The sequence below is a fragment of the Diospyros lotus genome, chromosome 7 (genome assembly GCF_014633365.1).
Source record: "Diospyros lotus cultivar Yz01 chromosome 7, ASM1463336v1, whole genome shotgun sequence".
Taxonomy (NCBI): Eukaryota; Viridiplantae; Streptophyta; class Magnoliopsida; order Ericales; family Ebenaceae; genus Diospyros; species Diospyros lotus.
In genome coordinates, this window is record NC_068344.1 from 14,712,886 (window position 1) to 14,735,011 (window position 22,126).

General features: G+C 40.2%; 1 protein-coding gene across 1 annotated transcript in view; it reads left to right on the plus strand.

The window, feature by feature from the left end:
* Positions 1–6,628, plus strand: part of LOC127806234 (PHD finger protein ALFIN-LIKE 1-like) — a 46,636-nt gene extending 40,008 nt beyond the window's left edge. The window contains exons 4-5 of the mRNA XM_052343385.1: positions 5,587–5,707; positions 6,046–6,628. Coding sequence (XP_052199345.1) covers positions 5,587–5,707; positions 6,046–6,297 — 373 coding nt within the window. The 3' untranslated portion in view covers positions 6,298–6,628. The remainder of the gene's footprint in view (positions 1–5,586; positions 5,708–6,045) is intronic.
* The last annotated feature ends 15,498 nt before the right edge of the window (positions 6,629–22,126 follow it).

Here is a 22,126-nt window from a genome sequence, read left to right on the forward strand (position 1 = left end):
ATAAGTGTTTCCATTCACCAACCAAGAAGTTTTTTGTATCAGCAGATGTTACATTTGCTGAACAAAATCAGTATTTTACTCAAGCCTTCTCTTTTGGTGGAGACCTCAGTACCTGAAGATAAGGATAGAGACCTATTCCTTCTTGAGTTTCAATCCTCATCAACTCCCTCTATTCCACTCTTACAAACTGCTGTTCCACCTTTACAACTTGCATCTAATAATCAGTCTTAAGACCCAAGAACTGATACAGGAAGGTCCAACCTGAGAGCCTACCCACCGTCCACTTCAAGTATACTCAAGAAGAAAGGAACTAGCTGCTCATCCGGCACTTGTTCAACCATCAGACTCTACTCCTAGTCCTGACACTGGTCATAATGAGGTAATTACTTCTCCTTCCACCTCACCTAATGAGATTGAACCTATTGCCGAACCATCTAACTCAAGTGATAGTGAACTTCCTATTGCTAATCGTAAAGGAACTAGAGCTTGCACAAAGCACCCTCTACACCTATTTATGTCCTACAAAAATCTATCCCATAGCCATAAAGCTTTTCTCACCAACATAAGCTCCTCTTGGGACATTTTCGCTGAAGCTATTGTCTTTTCTGCACCTAGCCTAGTTGTGGCTCTGATACCAGGTAAAAATAGCAGCAACTAGGCTTTGAAAGTGTAGGCAAAAAATACTACTTGCCTCTTCAGATTATCCTCTATTTATAATCTCAGAATTTACAGTTTAGGAATCTAAAAGAGGAAAGAGTACACAAGGGAAGTATATACAAGGAACATCCTAATTACAGCTTATATACATTCACGATTATTTTAGATTGATTGTTTTGTTGTCTCCCTGGATTGCTGGCATAGAATCAGTCATTTACAGCCTTGCACCACTATGGTCAACCATTCCATAATAACCATATATTTACAGCTGTAACAGCTATCTTGCCTGCTATCTTTACCCAAGATTCCAACAGACTCCTTGACCCAGCTGATTTGATCCCTCTGGAAGCACATTAGCACACATATGTGAGCCCAGAGATGTAAAAACTATGCCAAGCATTGCACAAGCACACAACCATGTAACTGCAGCCCCACAAGCATAACCACTCAAGGCACGTTCCAAGCCCTCACCTCCCACCCTTGGCCAACAACAGTCCCTTTCCATACTAGCTCTCATCGGGCAATATAACCAGATCCAAGGGAAGTCCCAACATGCTTGAGCCCCACAAAACCCATGCACATGCTCTGGACTGCCCACAGGCATTTCCCCAAACAGTTTGATGTGCTTGAGTGAATGCATTCTGAATGAATGAAAAGGGCTGCAACGCAAAATGAGACATGCATCAGACTTTCAAAGGAATGCAATGCTACAATTTTTAACTACTTTGATTTACTTGTTCTTTCCCTTTAACAGCTTAACTATTGGTTTCTTGCTGCAGCACCACACCAGGTTGCTCATTTGGTGGTTTTATTACCCTTTTTTCTGCACTTCCATTCCTGTGCACTCACTTCCAGTATGTGTTGGCCACTTAGTAAACTTAACTTTCCATAGAGACATCCAACACCCCCCTGTTTCTCCAGCAAACCAGTTCAAAAACTGGAAGTGTTGGCAGGCAGTTGGGGGTGCCAGCTAGCTGGCAACCTCCATGCCTACCTGGAGGGGCTCAGCACACGGAGGCTTCTAAAGGCTTCTCCTAGATCCCATCCAAATCCCAGAGCTTAATCATGAGGTTTTGGCATTGATTAATTGGGTTTATTGAAGTTCTGCCACTGACAGTGCCCCAGTACCCTTAATCTTTCCTAATTTAACTTTTCTAGTGGACCCCACAGTAACCTCTTGCCCCTGAGCTGAATTTTCTTTAACCACCACCTAATCACGAGCTGAGGAAGCCATAACTCTCTAGAATTCTCCTCCTTCCATGGCCTCAGATATCAGATAATCCTGATTTGCAGTCTATGCATGTAGCATTTTTGCCCTCCGAAAGCCATATCGGACCTCAACCAAAATGTGATCCAAGAGTTTCCCTTTACTTAACTTCCAGCCTAGGATCTAAAATCAAAGGGTGTCCAAAAATTCATTCCCTAGGACCCTTAAAATCTTCCTTCTATGCAGGTCCCTTATCATGACTGACTGCTATCTGACTTGGGAAAATTGTCTAGATTTCATGCCTTAACAGTCAGATGGACTAGCTAAATTTGGCTTGCCGGTTGATCCATCAAATGTTACCTAAAATCCTCCTGTTCAATCCCTCTTACTCGCCTTTACGGCACTATTTCTGGCTGCAAGTTGGGGTTCAATGGTATTTGTTTACCCCTTAGAAAGAGCCTTTGGGTAGAGTCCTTGCTCGGAAAGAGCCTTAAGCTTAAGGAGAGTCCTTGCTTGCTTTGCAGCTCAGAAAGAGCCTTAAGCTTAAGGAGAGTCCTTTCTTGCTTTGCAGCTCATAAAGAGCCTTAAGCTTAAGGAGAGTCCTTACTCCTTTGTCACTGGCTCATTTAGGAATTTCGTCAACCATCTTGCCTATCTTGACCCTTCTAGTCCTTGATTTTCACCAAATGGGTACCATTCTCAATAAGCTCTAAAACAACAACAACAATAACAACATATCCAGGCTTTATCACACTATATGGGGTCGACTACATGAATTCTAGACTTCCATGTATTTCTATCTTTTGTCATATTTTCATTTAGGCCCATACACTTTATATCAAACTTTGAGGTCTCTCCCAAAGTCTTCTTGGGTCTATTTCTACCTCTTTTTTTTTGACTAATTGTTTCATCTCATCAACTCTCCTCACAAGAGCGTCTCTTGGTCTTCTTATCACATGACCAAACCATCTTAGTCAAGTCTCTCTCATCTTTTCCTTGATTGGCACTACTCCTACCTTATAACGAATAATCTCATTTCTGATTTTATCTTTTCTTGTATGGTCGCACATCCATCTTAGCATCCTCATCTCCGCTACGCTCGTCTTTTGCTCATGCTGGTATTTGACTGCCCAACATTTTGAGCTATACAACAAAACTAGTCTTATAGCTGTATTATAGAATTTTCCTTTCAGTTTTAATAGGGTTTTATCATCACATAACACCCCCGATGCATTTCTCCATTTTAGCCAACTTGCCTTAATTCTGTACGTGACATTCTTGTGAATTTCTCCATCTTTTTGAATCATTGATCCCAAGTACGAAAATGGTCTTTTCTTTGTATGATTTGGTTTTCCAATTTTATTATAACATCCTCCACTCTTGCATTCTTACTAAATTTACATTCTATATATTCTGTTTTCCTTCTACTTAATTTAAATCCATTAGATTCTAAATTGTTTCTCCACAACTCAAGCTTAGTGTTCACTCCCTCTTTTGTTTCATCTACCAACACTATGTCATCTGCAAATAGCATACACCATGACACCTCTGTCTGAATGTGTTTAGTGAGTTCATCCATTATTAAAACAAATAAGTTTGGTCTTAGTGCAGAACCTTGATGCAGTCTCATTGTAATTTTAAACGGTTTAGTATCCTCTCCGCATGTTCTGACCCTTGTCTCTGCACCGTGATATATGTCCTTAAGGGCTTGTATATAAGCTATTTAGACTCCTTTCTTCTCTAAAACCCTCCATAATACTTCTTTAGGGATTCTATCATAGGCCTTTTCTAGATCTATAAACACCATATGCAGGTCCTTCTGATGATCTCGATACCTTTCCATTAGGCGCTTCAGTAGGTATATAGCTTCCATTGTTGACCTACCAGACATGAAACCAAACTAATTTTTCGAGATGTCTGTTGCTTTTTTGAGCATTTGCTCTATTACTCTCCCAAAGTTTCATGGTATGATTCATTAACTTAATTTCTATGTAATTTTCACAGTTTTGAACATCTCATTTGTTCTTGTATATAGGAACCAAAGTACTCTTCTTCTACTCATTTGACATCTTTTTTGATTTAAGGATTGCATTAAATAATTTCGTTAGCCAGAAGATGCCCTCTTCTCCCATGCATTTACATGTTTCTATTGGTATATTATCCGGTCCCTCTGTCTTATGATTTTTCATCTTTTTTAATACTTGCCTTATTTCTTTTGAACTTATACGTCGATAAAATGTATAACTCACGTTCCTTTCGGAGTTACTAAGATGTCCCAACCTAACTCTTGTGTCCCCACCATCATTGAATAATTTCGTGAAATACTCATTTCATCTCTCCTTAATCACTCTCTCATTCACTAATGCATTTTGGTTTTCATCTTTTATGCATTTCACTTGGTTTAGATCCCTTATTTTTCTTTCTCTTGCTTTAGCTAATTTATATGTATCCCTTTCTCCATCTTTTGTATCAAGTCGTTTATATAGATTCTCATATGTTTTTGACCTTGCTTCACTAACAGCTCTTTTTGCTGTCTTTTTCGCTTCTTTATAATTTTTTAGGTTTTCTTCATTGTTGCACTAATATACAGCCTTATGGCAAGCTTTCTCTCCAAGGACTAACTTAAGGTTTGGGGCTCTACCATTTGTCTCTCCAAGTACTACCTTTGTCGTGTTTCTCAGGGCAGCAGCCATTTCCCTCCACATTTAGTTTGCTTGTCCTTCTCCATTCCTCCCTTCTATCTCTTAATTTTTCTTTAAAAATTAGTTGTTTCTCCCCTTTTAAGTCCCAACACCTAATTCTTGGATTTTATTTTATGTGATTTTTTCTCTTCCAATTTCTTATTTGGACGTCAAGTACCAAAAGTCTATGTTGAGTAGTCAAACACTTCCTTACTATCATTTTGCATGACAAATGATCATTTTCCCCTTGGTATTCAAATACCCCTACTACCCACTCCTTTGCCACTCTCGGGCTTGCCATCCACTAATCCACCTCCATAACGTCAACATATCCTGCTGCCTGTTCTGATTCAGTTCTAGGCTCACCACTAGGGTTGGTAATGGTTTGGTTTGGTTTTGGTTTTTGTCAAATCCATAACCAAACCAAACTTAAATTACTAAAATCAAAACCAAACCATTACCTATTGGTTTTAAAAATTAAAAATTATAAGCAAACCATTCGGTTTCGGTTTTAACTATAGTTTTTTTAGTTTGATCCATACCAACAAACAAAGACACTCTTGCAAATAGCATTCATAAATTTTTTTGATAATTCCACAACAAACAAAGACAAATTCTAATAAAGTTACATTCTTCTTGCATAAAGTTACAAATTAATTTCAAACCATTATCTAGTCAAACGGTTTTTAACCGCATTGACTGGTTCGGTTTCGGTTCGATTCCCCACGATTTCGGATGCAATTGGCCCTACTCACCGCTGCCCTTTGGAGCCCATACTAACGTATGTTGTCACACAAAACCCTGGGCTACCACAATATGAAAGATCTTCTTGATGGGGGTTTGGTTTACTAGGTGAACACCTTGCTTTTGCATATTGGTTTTCTAACTTCTGAATAATGCTAATTGGATAGCCAACCCTGCTTTTTTTATGGTCAATGATTTGAGCTAAACAATTGGGTTCTTTTCTAACTTTCATGCAACTCAGCATATGAAACTTTTGGCTGTTTCTAATTATAATAATCATGCAATTTGACTTTACAGGAAGCGACTATTTAGCCTGATAAATGATCTGCCTACCGTGTTCGAAGTTGTGACAGAGAGGAAGCCTATGAAGGACAAGCCCAGTATGGATAGTGGAAGCAAATCCAGAATCAGTACAAAGGTAAGCAGTTAAATTTCCTAGTGATAAGTTTGTTATCACTATTATTCTAGTTTGCAATCAAGTGGTTCAATATGGAAAATGTATATAGAGGAGCTACTTCTATGTAATATGAGTGCGTTGCTTGGTAGAAGTAAGATTTCGGATGGGTAGATGGCAAAACACAAAAGGATGGGGTAACAGTAAAAAGTTCAATCTGGTTTCTGCTATTTGAGACAAGATGAAGTACTGGTAAAAACGAAGAAAGAAAAAAGGACTAAAGGGGAAAAATAATGATTTTGGTGGTTTATAGTTACTGATCCCTGTATCAGAATTACAATAACCTCAATGGGCATTTGCAGAGATCAAGTGATGGACAGTCAAAAAGCAGTCTGAAGATATATGATGAGAGTTACGAGGAGGATGAAGATGAACATGGTGAAACCCTTTGTGGAAGCTGTGGGGGGAATTACAGTGCTGACGAGTTCTGGATTGGCTGTGATATTTGCGAAAGGTGGTTCCATGGCAAGTGCGTAAAGATAACACCAGCCAAGGCCGAAAGTATCAAGCAGTATAAATGTCCGTCTTGCAGTACCAAGAGGAGCAGGCAGTAGAGGCTGAATTAAATTTAGTTGAGGACTGCAACAGCTTGTATCTTTTTACTAGTGTTTCTTTGTCGCCGACTTTTCCCTCTCCCTCTCCCTCTCCCCGCCGCCACTCCCAAGTCTGTCTTTTAATTTCCTACAATCCTTAATTTATTTATTTTAGTTCCCTGGCCTGGAGGGTAACAGGCGGGGCGTTTGTGTTGGTTTCAATTTGGAGGAATGCTGGGTCGTAATTGTTTGATTGGGAGCATGTGTTTAGTTAGACCCTTATATCAACACCATTGTAGAAGATTGCCCGTTGTTCTTGGTTTTATCAGGCATAGAATGATGTTGATATGTATGATCTCTCTGTTTTGCATTTCAAGTTGGAATTGGATGTTGAGAAGTTAAGTTTAGATTAGTGGTGGGGAGCCCTTAATTGGGTGACTAGTAGTAATAAGTATAGTGTGCTCTCTTCCTATAAAATGGAATGGTGCAAGATGGATTGTTGATTGGTAATACAAGCATGACAGATTTCTCAAAGTTTAGATTGATTACCAAGGACTGGGCTTGGGTTCTCATATTCTACCAATAGGAATAGGATGCATGCTAAGCAAAGCATGTTCCCCGCTTGCTAGCATAGCAAGCGGCCCATCTACAAGTCTCAGTGGGGAGTTGCCTCTTTTGCTTCGCTACACGACACGAGCAGCTTCCTAATCCTATGAGCCCGCATGCAAGCCCATGCTACTGTATCCTATGGGCACACGCAAACACTAGCATGCCTTCGCGTACGACCGTTGCCATCACCCAATGTATGAGAGGGAGGGGTTTGCGACTGATTGTTGGACCCACCAGCCTCAGGTCAGTGAATCCTTTGGGTTGATAAGACCTGCACTACCAATAAATTTGTCTTCAGCAGACCAAAACAAATAATAATAATAATAATTAATTATTATTATTATTATTAAAGGTAAAAATTAGGAGCAAAGGCAAACAAGGGTTATGTAGCAAATAATAATAATAATATTAAAGGACCAATTAGGGGCAGAGACAAACACGACAGATGTAGTAAATTGTGTGCCTAATTGCATTTTCAGTGGTAATTTATTATTATTATTATTATTATTATTATTATTATTAGAGACTACATAATATTACACTTGATTATGGTTTTTGGGACTGACCATCATGTGCCATCTCTACAAATGGACTTCGGGAATAGAACCTCGGACTTGACGATGTCGGACCTCGGGGATAGAACCTACAAGACAATGGAGTGGCGGGGCTAGGGTCCCCCGGGGTAGACTTTGACGCTCAATTTAATAGAGTAAATGCATGTAATAGAAAATGTAAGAGTTAGAGAGCTTTTTCATGCCTGGTGAGGACCCTTGTCTTTTATAGGCGAACCTGTTATGGGGTACCCGAGATAAAACCAGTGATAAGAGGGCACGACTCTCGAGGATCCCAGTCAAGTTGGAACGGGTCTTGCGGCCCGGCCCAATTTTTCGAGCTCTGCTTCGAATTGTTGACTTGCCATGTGTCAGTCTCTCAGGCAATCCACGTGGTGAGCGAGACTATTAGCGCGTAGGGGTATTTTGGTAATTTTAGGTGGTGCTACATCACTTGCCCCCCACTCTTTGAGCCGAGCTGAAAATCATGCTGGGTCGAGGAGTAGCTTAATTTCTAAGGTTATTTGACTGTAAATTCCCCAATATGCATAAGAGTATTTTTAAGTATGAGACAAATGATGGTGATGATTTGTGAGACCAGCCACCACGCCCCGCCTCGACAAATGGACCTCGGGAGTGGAAGCTTCGGACTTGGGTATTCCTGGCCTCAGATCTGTAGCCTACACTTCGGACTTGGTTATGCTTGGCGTTGTTTGTGAGGATGTAGCCTATAAGACAATGGAGCAACATGGTTGGTTAGATTGGGATTCCCTGGTCAAGTTGGTCTGGCTGGGATCCACTCGTTAGGCTGGGGTTCCCTGGTCTAGCTGGGCAGGCTGGGATTCCCTAGTCTGGCTGGGATTTCTTCTGGTCAAGTTGGGATTTCCCCCGGTCAGGCTAGGATCCCTTGGTTTGGCTGATCAAGTTGGGATTTCCTCTACTCAAGTTAGGATTTTTCCTAGTTAGGTTGGGATTTCCCCTCGTCAGGCTGGGATCCCTTAGTCTGGTTGATCAGGCTGGGATATTCTCTAGTTAAGTTGGGATCCCTTGGTCTGACTGGGATTTCCCCTGGTTAGGCTAGGATTCCTTGGGCTCTTGACCCTTGGATTCCAGTTAGCCCCACGCAGAAGAGGGTGTTGGGCTATGAAATTTTTTCGGCCATTAGTCCACCTTCAGCTTGTGGACGGCCTATGGCACTTGACACTTGGATTTTCGCCACTCCCACTCGAAGGAGGGTGTTGGGCACTGACTTTTTTCTGGCCAATAGTCCACCTTCGACTTGTGGACGGCCTAGGGTACTTGACCCTTGAATTTTCGCCACTCCCACGCGAATGATGGTGTTGGGCTCTGAATTTTTTCCTTGGCCATTAGTCCACCTTCGGCTTGTGGACGGTCTAGGGCACTTGACCCTTGGATTTTCGCCACTCCTACGCGAAGGAAGGTGTTGGGCATTTTTTTCTGGCCATTAGTCCACCTTTGACTTATGGATGGCCTAAGGCACTTGACCCTTGAATTTTTGCCACTCCCACGCGAAGGAGGGTGTTGGGCTTTGAATTTTTTCTTTGGCCATTAGTCCACCTTCGGCTTGTGGACGACCTAGGGCACTTGACCCTTGGATTTTCGCCACTCCCACGCAAAAGAAGGTGTTGGGCTTTGACTTTTTTCAGGTCACTAGTTCACCTTCGACTTGTGGACGGCCTAGGGCACTTAACCCTTGGATTTTCGCCACTCCCATACGAAGAAAGGTGTTGGGCTCTGACTTTTTTCAGGCCATTAGTCTACCTTTGACTTGTGGATGGTGTAGGGCACTTGACCCTTGAATTTTCGCCACTCCCACGCGAAGGAGGGTGTTAGGCTCTGAATTTTTTTCGGCCCTTAGTCCACTTTCAACTTGGGGACGGCCTATGGCACTTGACCCTTAGATTTTTGCCACTCCCTCGCCGAGGAGGGTGTTGAGTTTCTTCTGGTCATTAGTCCACCTTCGACTTGTGGACGACCTAGGGCACTTGACCCTTGGATTTTCGCCACTCCCACGCGAAGGAAGGTGTTGGGCTCTGACTTTTTTCAGGCCATTAGTCCACTTTTGACTTGTGCACTTGACCCTCAGATTTTCGCCACTCCCACGCGAAGGAGGTTGTTGGGTTCTGAATTTTTTCTGGCCTGTAGTCCATCTTTGGCTTGTGGACGGCCTAGGGCACTTGACCTTTATTGTCTGGCTGTTCAGCTCGCTTAACCTTGATTATTTCTTCAGTGTTGATGTATTTACTAGCTTAGACAAGGGCTTCTGTGAAAGTACGAGATGGAGTTTTGGTTAAGGACTGAGTGAATGACCCAGCCCTCAAGCCATTTTGAAGGGCCACCATTGCAATCTACTGATTGAACTCATTGACGCTCAACGCTTCCTCATTGAACCTAGCCACAAAATCCGTTAGGGATTCACCCTGGTTTTGCTTGACGTTCACCAGAGCCATAGAAGACTTTTGGTGGCGCTTCAAGGGAGCGTAATGGGCTAGGAAACAGGTCTTCATCTCTCCCCAGCCATGGATGGAATGATGGGGAAGGCAGGAGTACCAAGTTCGGGCATGACCTCCTAAAGTAGCCGAAAAGGCCCGGCACCACATCGTCTTTGACCCTGATTGCACCAGCATGTGAGAGGAGAAAAGCTCTACATGATCATAGGGGTCTGTGGTTCTGTTATAGAGCTTGATGGATGGGATACGAAACCTCTCCAAAGGAACCTCTGCCATGATGCTCTTACTCAGGGGTTGGTTAGAGCCGAGGTGAGACAGCTCTTCCTTTCCCTTCTTGAGCTCCTGAACTTGCCTCTCCAGAAAACACAACCGCCTCTCCTGCGAGGTCCCTCATTCTCGCAAGGGGGAAGAAGTAGATCCTGCTGCCTTAGAGGGATGGATTTCCTGGCTTAACTGGCGGAATTGACGAGGCTTCTGCGTAGGAGGAAGTGACTGGTGCTCCTCCCACTGAGAGGGCACTTGCGGACGACGTTGTTCATTCTAGTATAGATAGCCAATCAACAACTTAGTTAACTGTTGGACTTGATTTTTCAGCCTGGTGAGTCGGTCTTCTGGCATTGGATTGGCCAGAGATTGGATTCTTCCCTTGCGGCGAGGCCTCTAGATTGGCACCAGCCTGGCTACAAGTCACGTCTATTCGGGGAGCCATGTAGTTAGTTATGGTAAGAAGCGAAAGTCTTTGACACTTGTGGAAAGACCGAGGTTCGAGGTGAGGAGTGGAAGTTCAAAGTGCGTGTAACGCCCCACTTTTTCGAGCGCGTTATAAACTCGGGACAATTCCGGGACAATAAATTTTTCTTTCAAACACTGCATCATTCCTCAAATTCGCCTTAGAATTCCCATACATTAATCTCGAAAGAGAATCACTATACATATCAAATGCGGAAGCAAAGATCGAAACCTGATATCTTAACATAAATCATAAATAAAATCTTACATCTTCAACATTTCTCAAAACATTCAGAATACATGAGCTACATACATTTCATTCTTCATGCACTCTGCTAAGTGCCGTTCCATGCCTCATTTATCCTTGAATCTGCTACAATCTCCACCTGGAACGTTTGAATTTTCCAGGGGCAAAACCCAAGTTAGATGATGAATCATCTAAGTAAGGGTACATAATGCTATGTCATGTGTGTATGCAATGTCTTACCTCGTAGGTGTCAACTGCATCCCTTGTGCTACCTACCATTTTAGCGGCCCCCTTCTTTCGAAGCCGAGGTGTATGGGTGCACCCTTGGTAAAGTAGCGGTGCTAGTTCGTACTCCCTACGGCCTCAAATGCGAGTGATCAATGATATTAACGTATATTTATGTATTTCATAGTCATGTCATAGATGCAGTCTACGTGTTGGATACATATCAAGGCATGTCAATATGATGTAAACATTTTCGAGGAACATAAACTAAGCATTTTTCATAAAATTAACTTTAATTGGGGAGTACCACTTACCTTCTCAAGCTTATCGGGCTATCTCGATATCTGTGTCTTGCCTCGATTTGCGTGCCAACCTCAAAATTTGTACCAGTCTCTTCAACTTCAGACTCAAAGTATCCTAATCACCATAATTATTTAAATAAACATTAAAACCTATTTTTTCATAATTTCTGACATTTTCTATAATTTTCTCTCTATTTCTTCCTATTTTCCCTCAATAATTCCAAATTAAATATTTCTAAAAATATTTTCTCAAATATTTCACTACGACAATTCATAAAATAATATTTTGGAATTTTCTAGAGAATTTTACTCACCTTGACTTAGCATCTCCGGTTTCCTCGATATGTGTGCCACATTCTCGAAATGCGTGCCTGAGCCGTTTTTCTTGCCAAAATATCCGGGATATTACCGAAATATAATTTTCTATCTTTCTGAGATTTTTCTGGGATTTTTTTGACATTTACCCATTATTTTTCCTTTTCTTTTCTTTTTTTTCTTTTTCTTCTCTTTTTTTTTTCTTTTTCTTTTCCCTCTCCCTCCACTTCATCTTCTTCCTCACGCCTCCCCTGTTCCCGCGCCTGCAACTCCTCCTTTCTTTTTTCTTTCTTTCTTTTTCTTCTTTCTTCTTTTCTTCTTCTTCTCCTTCTTCTTCTTCTTCTACTTTTCTTCTTGCTCTTCCTTTCTTCCCTGCAACTGCCGCGAGAACCAGCCTTTACCCGTCGCTGCTGCTTGCAGCGGCTGGCTTGACCGCCTTTGGCCTTAGCCTTGCCGGCCTCCACCTAGGGCTGCCCCTGCTTCGCGCTACCACCTGCAACTCTTCCGCGTGCTGCTGCTTCTCCAGCTTGCGGGTGCTCCTTCGCTCGGCTGCCATGGCCGAGCTTGTTGGACGCTTGGATGCGGCTATGGCAGCCGCCTGTCGCTTCTCCGACTAGCCTCTCTCCCTCTTGCGATCTCTCTCTTTTGGGCTCTCAAGCTTCTCTCGGCCTTCTCTGCTCCCAGCTCTCTGTTATGGCCAATTCGACCATGCTCTGTAAATGGGAGAAGGAAATTCAATGCCACTTCTTCCATTTCTTCAAACTCTCTCTCTCTCTTTCTCTCTCTCTCTTTCTCTCTCTCTCTCTATATATATATCTGAAGCAACTTGGGCGCTACCCATCCCTCTCAACAACCCTCTGCAAATCCCTTAACCTAATACCATCGAGCTTCCTGCTGCTTCTCAATCGGCCAAGATGGCTGCCAATTTATAGCCTTCATTGCCTTAGCCGCTACTCCATTTATACATCATATTAATTGCTTCATTACTCACTCCATATCTCTGACAAATTCTTTCCTCAATTTACGCTGCCACAATCTTCCATTTTGCAGCCCAAATTTCGGCCATTAAAGCTTCACAGAAGCTTCGCGAAGCCAGCTTGCACACACGCACTATGCATATATATATTTATATAATTATTATATAATACACTAATATATAAGAGAAATTACATTTTTAATTCTCATAATTCATTTAATATCACTTGGGTAACTTTCTTATTACAATCATGCCCTCAAACATAGATTAAATGTGCATTTTAATACCGAAAATTCATAATTAATAATCCAAATCTTAGTTGAAAAGGACAATTTCATCCCAGTGTCCTCACCGGGCTATTGTTTCATCCCTAAACTACTGAAGGGTTGCTCATTACGCAAAACCGGAGTCTCCCTAGGGTTCCGTTGATTTTTCGGGAGCCTCATACAACGATTCGGTTTCACAGCTTAAATGACAGTTGTTTTTTAGCTGTACCGAAAATCGTTCCGAATTCTATTTCTTTCGATACCATAAATCTTATCTCGATACGCTCGTCAAGACCATATAATTTTCCTTAGACAATTTTACTCTGAGGCATTCCCTGCAGTTGATTCGGTATTTAAAATTGCTATAAAATCAAATTTTCGGTGTTCTAAACTCATTGAAATTACGTGACAACCTTATCTAAACATGGGGTATTACATTCTCCCCTCCTTACAAAAATTTTGTCCTCGAAATTTGCCACATTCTAAACCTCAAAATTAGAATTTTTGGGCTAACTACACTTATCAACTACACTTATCAATCCCTAGACAATCCATTTGTCGACCACACATTCCTTTCAGATTTCTCTTTCAAAGTCACTAACCTCATAACTCGGTCATTGGGCTATAAGTCTCCACTTAAGCTCCTATCTAAGTTGGTACACAAATTATTGTAACTAGCTCGCGGCTCTCATATCCATATCATCAATTTTCAATTTGCTTTTCACTAAGTTATCCAATCGATATCCTTAATCACGATACTTTTCTAATTTCGATTTCCTATGATGTCATTTGAACTAATCAATCATGCTTTGATAATCTCCCAACCTTAACACAAAAGTCCTTGATCTTTATACATCTTGACTTTTATCAAATCGATCCTCAAAGAATTATTTTTTATGTCATCAACTATTTCACGTATCCCTGGATCATCACATATCATCGAAATTAGCTATGCCTCATCTTAAATCATCACCTGATGTAACTTCAAGTTTTTGTTCACTGATTGCAATCATCATGTCATATTATTATCTCATTAAGAAATCTTTACAATTAATAGATTATACATGTCTCCAAATCTTCCTCTCTTAACTTTTAATATCAATTGAATTCTAACGATGTCTTCCAAATCTAGCAATATTAATATCCTTGCATTGCTTACTCCTTGGTTACTTGGTCGCCAAACATTTATCCATAACTTCTCGTACTTTTCGACGTGATCCTCAAATAACATTTTATATCATCAGATTAATCATTTGATCCTCAAATTTGTTTGAATTAATTCTCGAGTAATAACGTTTCATATCAACTATCTCTAAATATGCTCGATCCTTTTTGGAGCAACCGACCTTTGCTTGAACCAACCTCTACTCAAAACATTTGGCTCGTCTCCTGGAACCTGTCTGGATATCTGACTTTTCGGAACTTCTGATCCTCATGGTGTTTATGACAATTGACCTTGATTTCATGTTCTCGACACGGAGCCTCATGCTCTCATCATTTCTTTCTCGATAAGCCAATCTCCGTCTTAACATCTATCGTGATGTTCCCTAACATTATCTTCAATGTTTCTCATGTGTCTCCCTATCCGACCAATATATACTCGATAAACACAATCATCAAAGCGTCTTCAATGTAGATGGTACTTTGGTCAAATCATCAAATCATGATTCTATTGTCGATTTTCAGAATGCCTTATTCCCTCGATCGCGCACCAATCCTAGAAAATTTTATAGCCTCTTGCAGCTATTACCAAATTCGAGGTAAATATATCTATTCTTAATTATCACATATTTTAAAGCCTGATAATTTACGTCCTCAATCAATCCACTTATAACTAAGCATCTAATAACTTCAAGCTATTGTTGGCAAATTTAGACTTATCATTTAAGAAATAGTCCCAATAATAATTTTTTTTTTTTGGAATACGTCTTAGCATTTCTCTTGCTTACTACTTTTCACTAACCACATGCACCTGGACCACATATCCACAGTTCCTCATTTTATTACTCATTGTCTAGCTACACATTCCTTATTTTTCCACCAGGGCTATCTTAAACTAATCGTTTAGCCTAACAGGAGCTTTATCGAAAATCTTAGATCTCCAATAGATTTCGATCTATCACTTTGACTTAACATCCGGGCACATTTGCCATTACCTGTCTCTCTCAAGTACGTTAAAAATTCTCACAACCTTCTAGATGACAATCCATAATTATACTGCCAACCCAGAGTAGGCAGGTACTTACGTTACTCATGATACTCTAATCCTTAGGTAAAATCCCAAATCGATTTATCTTTGAAGATTTCTATTCAGGTCACGTTACCTGGTTCCAATTATTTCCTAAAACAACCAAACCTTAGACTTCCAAGGACTCTTTACCGAATGATACTTTAAACATCAAATAACGATTCAGGTCTCCATACCGATGCACAAGGCATAACTTATTCACAAGTTTTCTCTTACAGACTTTTGAATCTTCAAGCCTACTTGGCATACGGAACCATAGTCACAACCTCTGTTGACTAGGTTCCTTATTATCCTTCCTTACGACCTACAAGCAACTCTTGCCCTTTAGGTACCTGATCTCTTCCTCGAACTGAGATTGCCTTCTCACAACTCATCGTCAAATCCTTGAACTGGCCATAATCTATTACCCGAAATCTCATTTATCGAGAATCTCACGACTCTCGCATTTCGCTCTTTAGATACAGCTGACTATCAGCACACGATCATTCATGATCCGATTGTCATACTAGATACCGGGGTATTTTATTCTTTGAGCTTCGCACTGTTTGTCGTGTCACCTACTCCCAAGATGACCGTGAACCCTGATATAATTCTTTAAATAAGTAAACCCAGTCCATACCCAATCTATTTCATTTTCGGGTTGATTCTCCGGCCTCGATCAATCACAATTAGTAGTACACCTTGCTCTTAGACCATTGGGACTTAGACCCTACACAAGGTACAGACTCTACTAGGCTGTCCCAGATCTTCATTATCTGATCGTCTCCCAGGCAGTCTGACATGATGCTTCGATCAACGGACTTCCCGTACCTTATCGCAAGCCATCCCTCAACCATCCGCACGTGGGTCCCTAGATCTAGATCTGTCACTGCGAACACCGAACCAGTAGTGTCATCACGCTGCTAGGGTTCCTTATCCCATCACTGCGAGTCACATCAATTGTACCACCGTTACCTCATCAATTGGCGCAACTCTTACGCCATCATTAGGCCCTCTTGCTTAACCCAATCTGTTAGATTCCTAATCTTTACATCTCATTTCCGAAACACTAGATGATCCTCGAAACATATTTATCATTTGATCCTAACTCAACGTCTAGGCTATGTCACATCAGACTAATCATCCCTGATTCGATCATCCTTAATAACCACAGTTATCCTATCATTTCCTGTAATGATTTCGACTAATGACCTCAAATCAACAGTCTAAATCTCTCAGATCCATAATCACGGTTACCAAGTCAACCTTACACCTGAATCATATCATTGGATCCTAACTTCAATAGCTAGATCATTGTACTAGCTTCCATCAGTCTTTTACTATTCATTGAGAATAGTAATCGTATACTGGAATAGTGTCTGTACGTGAATAGTACACCAGGTAAGTTCTCAGGAAAGAGAGGTGGGTCACAAATGGACACACTTAAATACCAAGTCTTTCCTTAACCAGAACTTGCCTAGACATGCATTTCCACTACTCAACACTGAAATCCAGTAACCTCTAAGCCTTCAACCGACAACCCCTGAATCTCCTAAATAGGGATTTCGTCTTACGAACTCTTAGTCTTTTTCCTCTAAGCTTCCTCTTGGGGATCCTATTAACTGGTCCATCAATACCGGATACCCTTAAGTCTCCAAATTGATATTCCCTAATATTCAAATAGGATTTAACTCCGTTATCAACTATACCCGAGTCGCTTAGGGCTTTCAATAATCTTAAGCTCTGATACCAACTGTAACGCCCTGCTTTTTCGGGCGCGTTATAAACTTGGGACAATTCCAGGACAATAAATTTTTCTTTCAAACACTGCATCATTCCTCAAATCCGCCCTAGAATTCCCATACATTAATCTCGAAAGAGAATCACTATACATATCAAATGCGGAAGCAAAGATCGAAACCTGATATCTTAACATAAATCATAAATAAAATCTTACATCTTCAACATTTCTCAAAACATTCAGAATACATGAGCTACATACATTTCATTCTTCATGCACTCTGCTAAGTGCCGTTCCATGCCTCATTTATCCTTGAATTTGCTACAATCTCTACCTGGAACGTTTGAATATTCCAGGGGCAAAACCCAAGTTAGATGATGAATCATCTAAGTAAGGGTACATAATGCTATGTCATGTGTGTATGCAATGTCTTACCTTGTAGGTGTCAACTGCACCCCTTATGCTACCTACCATTTTAGCGGCCCCCTTCTTTCAAAGCCGAGGTGTATGGGTGCAACCTTGGTAAAGTAGCGGTGCTAGTTCGTACTCCCTACGGCCTCAAATGCGAGTGATCAATGATATTAACGTGTATTTATGCATTTCATAGTCATGTCATGGATGCAGTCTACGTGTTGGATACATATCAGGGCATGTCAATATGATGTAAACATTTTCGAGGAACATAAACCAAGCATTTTTCATAAAATTAACTTTAATTGGGGAGTACCACTTACCTTCTCAAGCTTATCGGGCTATCTCGATATCCGTGCCTTGCCTCGATTTGCGTGTCAACCTCAAAATTTGTACCAGTCTCTTCAACTTCAGACTCAAAGTATCCTAATCACCATAATTATTTAAATAAACATTAAAACCTATTTTTCCATAATTTCTGACATTTTCTATAATTTTCTCTCTATTTCTTCCTATTTTCCCTCAATAATTCTAAATTAAATATTTCTAAAAATATTTTCTCAAATATTTCACTACGACAATTCATAAAATAATATTTTGGAATTTCTGAAATTTTCTAGAGAATTTTACTCACCTTGACTTACATCTCCGATTTCCTCGATATGCGTGCCACATTCTCGAAATGCGTGCCCGAGCCGTTTTTCTTGCCAAAATCTCCGGGATATTACCGAAATATAATTTCCTATCTTTTTTAGATTTTTCTGGGATTTTTTCGACATTTAACCATTATTTTTCCTTTTCTTTTCTTTTTTTTTTCTTTTTCTTTTTCTTTTTCTTTTTCTTCTCTTTTTTTTTTCTTTTTCTTTTCCCTCTCCCTCCACTTCATCGTCTTCCTCACGCCTCCCTGTTCCCGCGCCTACAACTCCTCATTTCTTTTTTCTTTCTTTCTTTTTCTTCTTCCTTCTTTTCTTCTTCTCCTTCTTCTTCTTCTTCTTCTTCTTCTTCTTCTTCTTCTCGCTCTTCCGTTCTTCCCTGCAACTGCTGCGAGAACCAGCCTTTACCCGCCGCTGCCATGCGGCTGGCTTGGCCGCCTTTGGCCTTGCCTTGCCGGCCTCCACCGAGGGCTGCCCCTGCTTCGCGCCACCACCTGCAACTCTTCCACGCGTTGTTGGTTCTCTAGCTTGCGGGTGCTCCTTCGCTCGGCTGCCATGGCCGAGCTTGTTGGAAGCTTGGATGCGGCTATGGCAGCCGCCTGCCGCTTCTCTGACCAGCCTCTCTCCTTCTCGCGATCTCTCTCTTTTGGGCTCTCAAGCTTCTCTCGGCCTTCTCTGCTCCCAACTCTCTGTCATGGCCGATTCGGCCATGCTCTGTAAATGGGAGAAGGAAATTCAATGCCACTTCTTCCATTTCTTCAAACTCTCTCTCTCTCTCTCTATATATATATATATATCCGAAGCAACTTGGGCACTACCCATCCCTCTCGACAACTCTCTGCAAATCCCTCAACCTAATACCATCGAGCTTCCTGCTGCTTCTCAATCGGCCAAGATGGCTGCCAATTTATAGCCTTCATTGCCTTGGCCGCTACTCCATTTATACATCATATTAATTGCTTCATTACTCACTCCATACCTCTGACAAATTCTTTCCTCAATTCACGCTGCCACAATCTTCCATTTTGCAGCCCAAATTTCGGCCATTAAAGCTTCACAGAAGCTTTGCGAAGCCAGCTTGCACACACGCACTATGCATATATATATTTTTATATAATTATTATATAATACACTAATATATAAGAGAAATTACATTTTTAATTCTCATAATTCATTTAATATCACTTGGGTAACTTTCTTATTACAATCACGCCCTCAAACATAGATTAAATGTGCATTTTAATACCGAAAATTCATAATTAATAATCCAAATCTTAGTTGAAAAGGACAATTTCATCCCAGTGTCCTCACCGGGCTATTGTTTCATCCTGAAACTACTGAAGGGTTGCTCATTACGCAAAATCGGAGTCTCTCTAGGGTTCCGTTGATTTTTCGGGAGCCTCATACAACGATTCGGTTTCACAGCCTAAATGGCAGCTGTATTTTAGCTGTACCAAAAATCGTTCCGAATTCGATTCTAGATCAATTTATTGTGTTGTAAACTAGACTTCATGAGTTTCGTTTTGATATAAGGATTGAATCATTTGGTTTCAATTTGAACCCGTAGTAGCCTGTTAATCTTTGCCCAAAAATTTGGAATTTTTCTGCTTGGGTAATCTGCCCTACTTTAATTCATACAACTGGTCGACCATCCTTCCCTACCTGTCGACCGGGTCTGTCTGACTTTAAATAACTCTATAAGGTGTTGGTTGTCAATGGTTATGGAAATTTCAATTATACATAGTTGAAATTTTAGTTACATATAATGGATGTATTTATCTAACTTAAAGTGTATTTGGATCATGTTGTTACGTGTGCATCCACGAGCATGGAAATGTGTTTAATATTTGATCATGTGCACAAGATATTTATGAGCATTCGATCATACGCATGTGGGTATTTATATGTTGCTCTTGCATAAGCATTACATTGGAACTATTGCGTGCGACGGACTTGATCCGCAAGGATGCACCCACCAAGTCTGATAGGCATAAGGGCCTAACCCTGGGGAGCTGCGCCTTCGTACGTTTTCCTGGTGAGGACCAGGGAGTGAGGGGACCATGGGTCTAGAGTTAACTGTCTCTTTGGTTGCAGGTACACAGTCACATGCTAGTATGTATTATTTAGGCCATTTGGGCCAGTGTTGCTTATGTGGGCCATAGGCCAAATATGTAGCCATGGGCATCCTATTTATAGGTTTGGAAACTTGGCTACTAAGTAAGTCATAATCATTTCAAATCTTTTCTAAATCTTCCAAGATATTCCAATCATTTCAAATCTTTTAAAATATTCTCTAATCATTCCAAATCTTCTAAGATATTCTCTAATCATTCCAAATCTTCTTAGATTTTCTGTAATCATTCTTATCCGAGTCAAATCTTATCCAATCAAATAAGATCTTATCAAATCTTAATCAAATCAAATCAAATCCAATCAAATCGCATCCAATCAAATCTCATCAAATCTTATTGTAACACCCGGTGTAACCGGTGTTAAAGAGAATAAGAAAGGAAGTAAGAAAACTTCTAAAAATGCCTTTGAGAAGGTGATGGATCCTTGAGATTGAGGGTGCCCTATGAGAGGGGCATTTTGGTAATTTGGATAAAGAAGTCCAATAAATGGTATTTTGGTAAACTAGAAATAATTCCTATGTGGAATTAGGTGAGTGAGTGAATTAAATCCCAATTTTGTATTATGTGGAGATATATGGGATTAATAAATTTATAAAGGGTATTTTGGAAATTTTAAAATAAATTCCATAGAGGAATTTAATTATGGAAAATAAGGAAAATGGAGAATATGCAATTATTGGAGAAAATAATTAATTTTCTCTAAAATGGTGAATTATGTGGTAAAGTAATTAATTTTCCCTATATTGAAAAATAAATGTGGTGATGCCACATGGATGGAGGAGATTGGAACTTGAAAGCCAAGGTGGGTGTCTTGGAGTGACATATGGCTTAAGGTGGTCCAAATTAAATGAGAGAATTTAATTAAATGCAAAAGAAATTCTAATTAGTCTTTCAAGCATTTAATGTAGAGTATGATTATGGAGAATTAAATAAATCCAAAGGAAAATGGGAAATTAGTCTCCCATTAATGATGGAAAATTGTGAGATTTATTAAATGGGAAAGAAATGTTTTGTCTCTCAAATATGATGGGTTGAAAATAGTCTCATTTAAGTAAATGAGAAATAAATGAAAAATTCAAGAATCCAATGGATGAGATTTATTCTTGAAAAGAGAATGAATCCAAAGGTGAGGATTTAAAAAGAAGAAATGGTATGGATTGCCAAATATTAAGAGATTAGTGGTTGAGATTAAAGCTTTCAAAAGCACTTGGATTGTGCTTTTAATTGAAGGTTGAGATCTTCTCTTAAAAAGTGAATAAAATCTAATGGATGAGATTAATCAAGACAAAGGCACATGGATTGTGCTTTCTTGTGTGGTTGGGATTTTCTCTCAAAAAACAAATGGAAATCAAGGGCTAAGATGAAGTATTGAAATTGAGATTTCAAGACAAGAGTAGTATATAAAGGGAAATAGAGCATTTGTCTCAAATTTTGCCATTTCAAAGAGAGAGAGAAATTAAGAGAATGGAAGAAGTCTTCCAAGGAGAAGAAAAGAGAAGAAAAGAAAGAAAGGGAAAGAAGGTTATCAAGAAGGTAAGTATTCTTTCTTTTGGGTAGTGTAAGATCTTGTTATTTGTCTTGATGGGGGACTTAATTTTTTATATTTTGTTTCAAGGGATCTCTTTAGGAGAAGTGTTGGAAGGAAGTTAGTGAGAGTTTAAAGCTTCAAAGAGAAGAATGAGGTAAGAGATGGCCCCATGGGAGGATGGCCTTGTAATGTGTTGTAAATATGTTTCATAAATGTATATATTGCATTTGGCATGTTCTTTTATGTTCATGAGACTTATGACCATAGGTTAGTTTGGGAACATAGTTGAAATGGTGGGTTGATGCCTCTAACATTGGTGGGTTGTGAGGGCAAAGAGACCTAACCACAATTGCATGCATTTGACATCATATAATCTTGTTATGTTCATATTTATTTTGCATTGCACCCTTATTGAGCTTAATAGCTCATGAGGTTTTTACCCTTACATATAGGTTGTGAAGGCATGA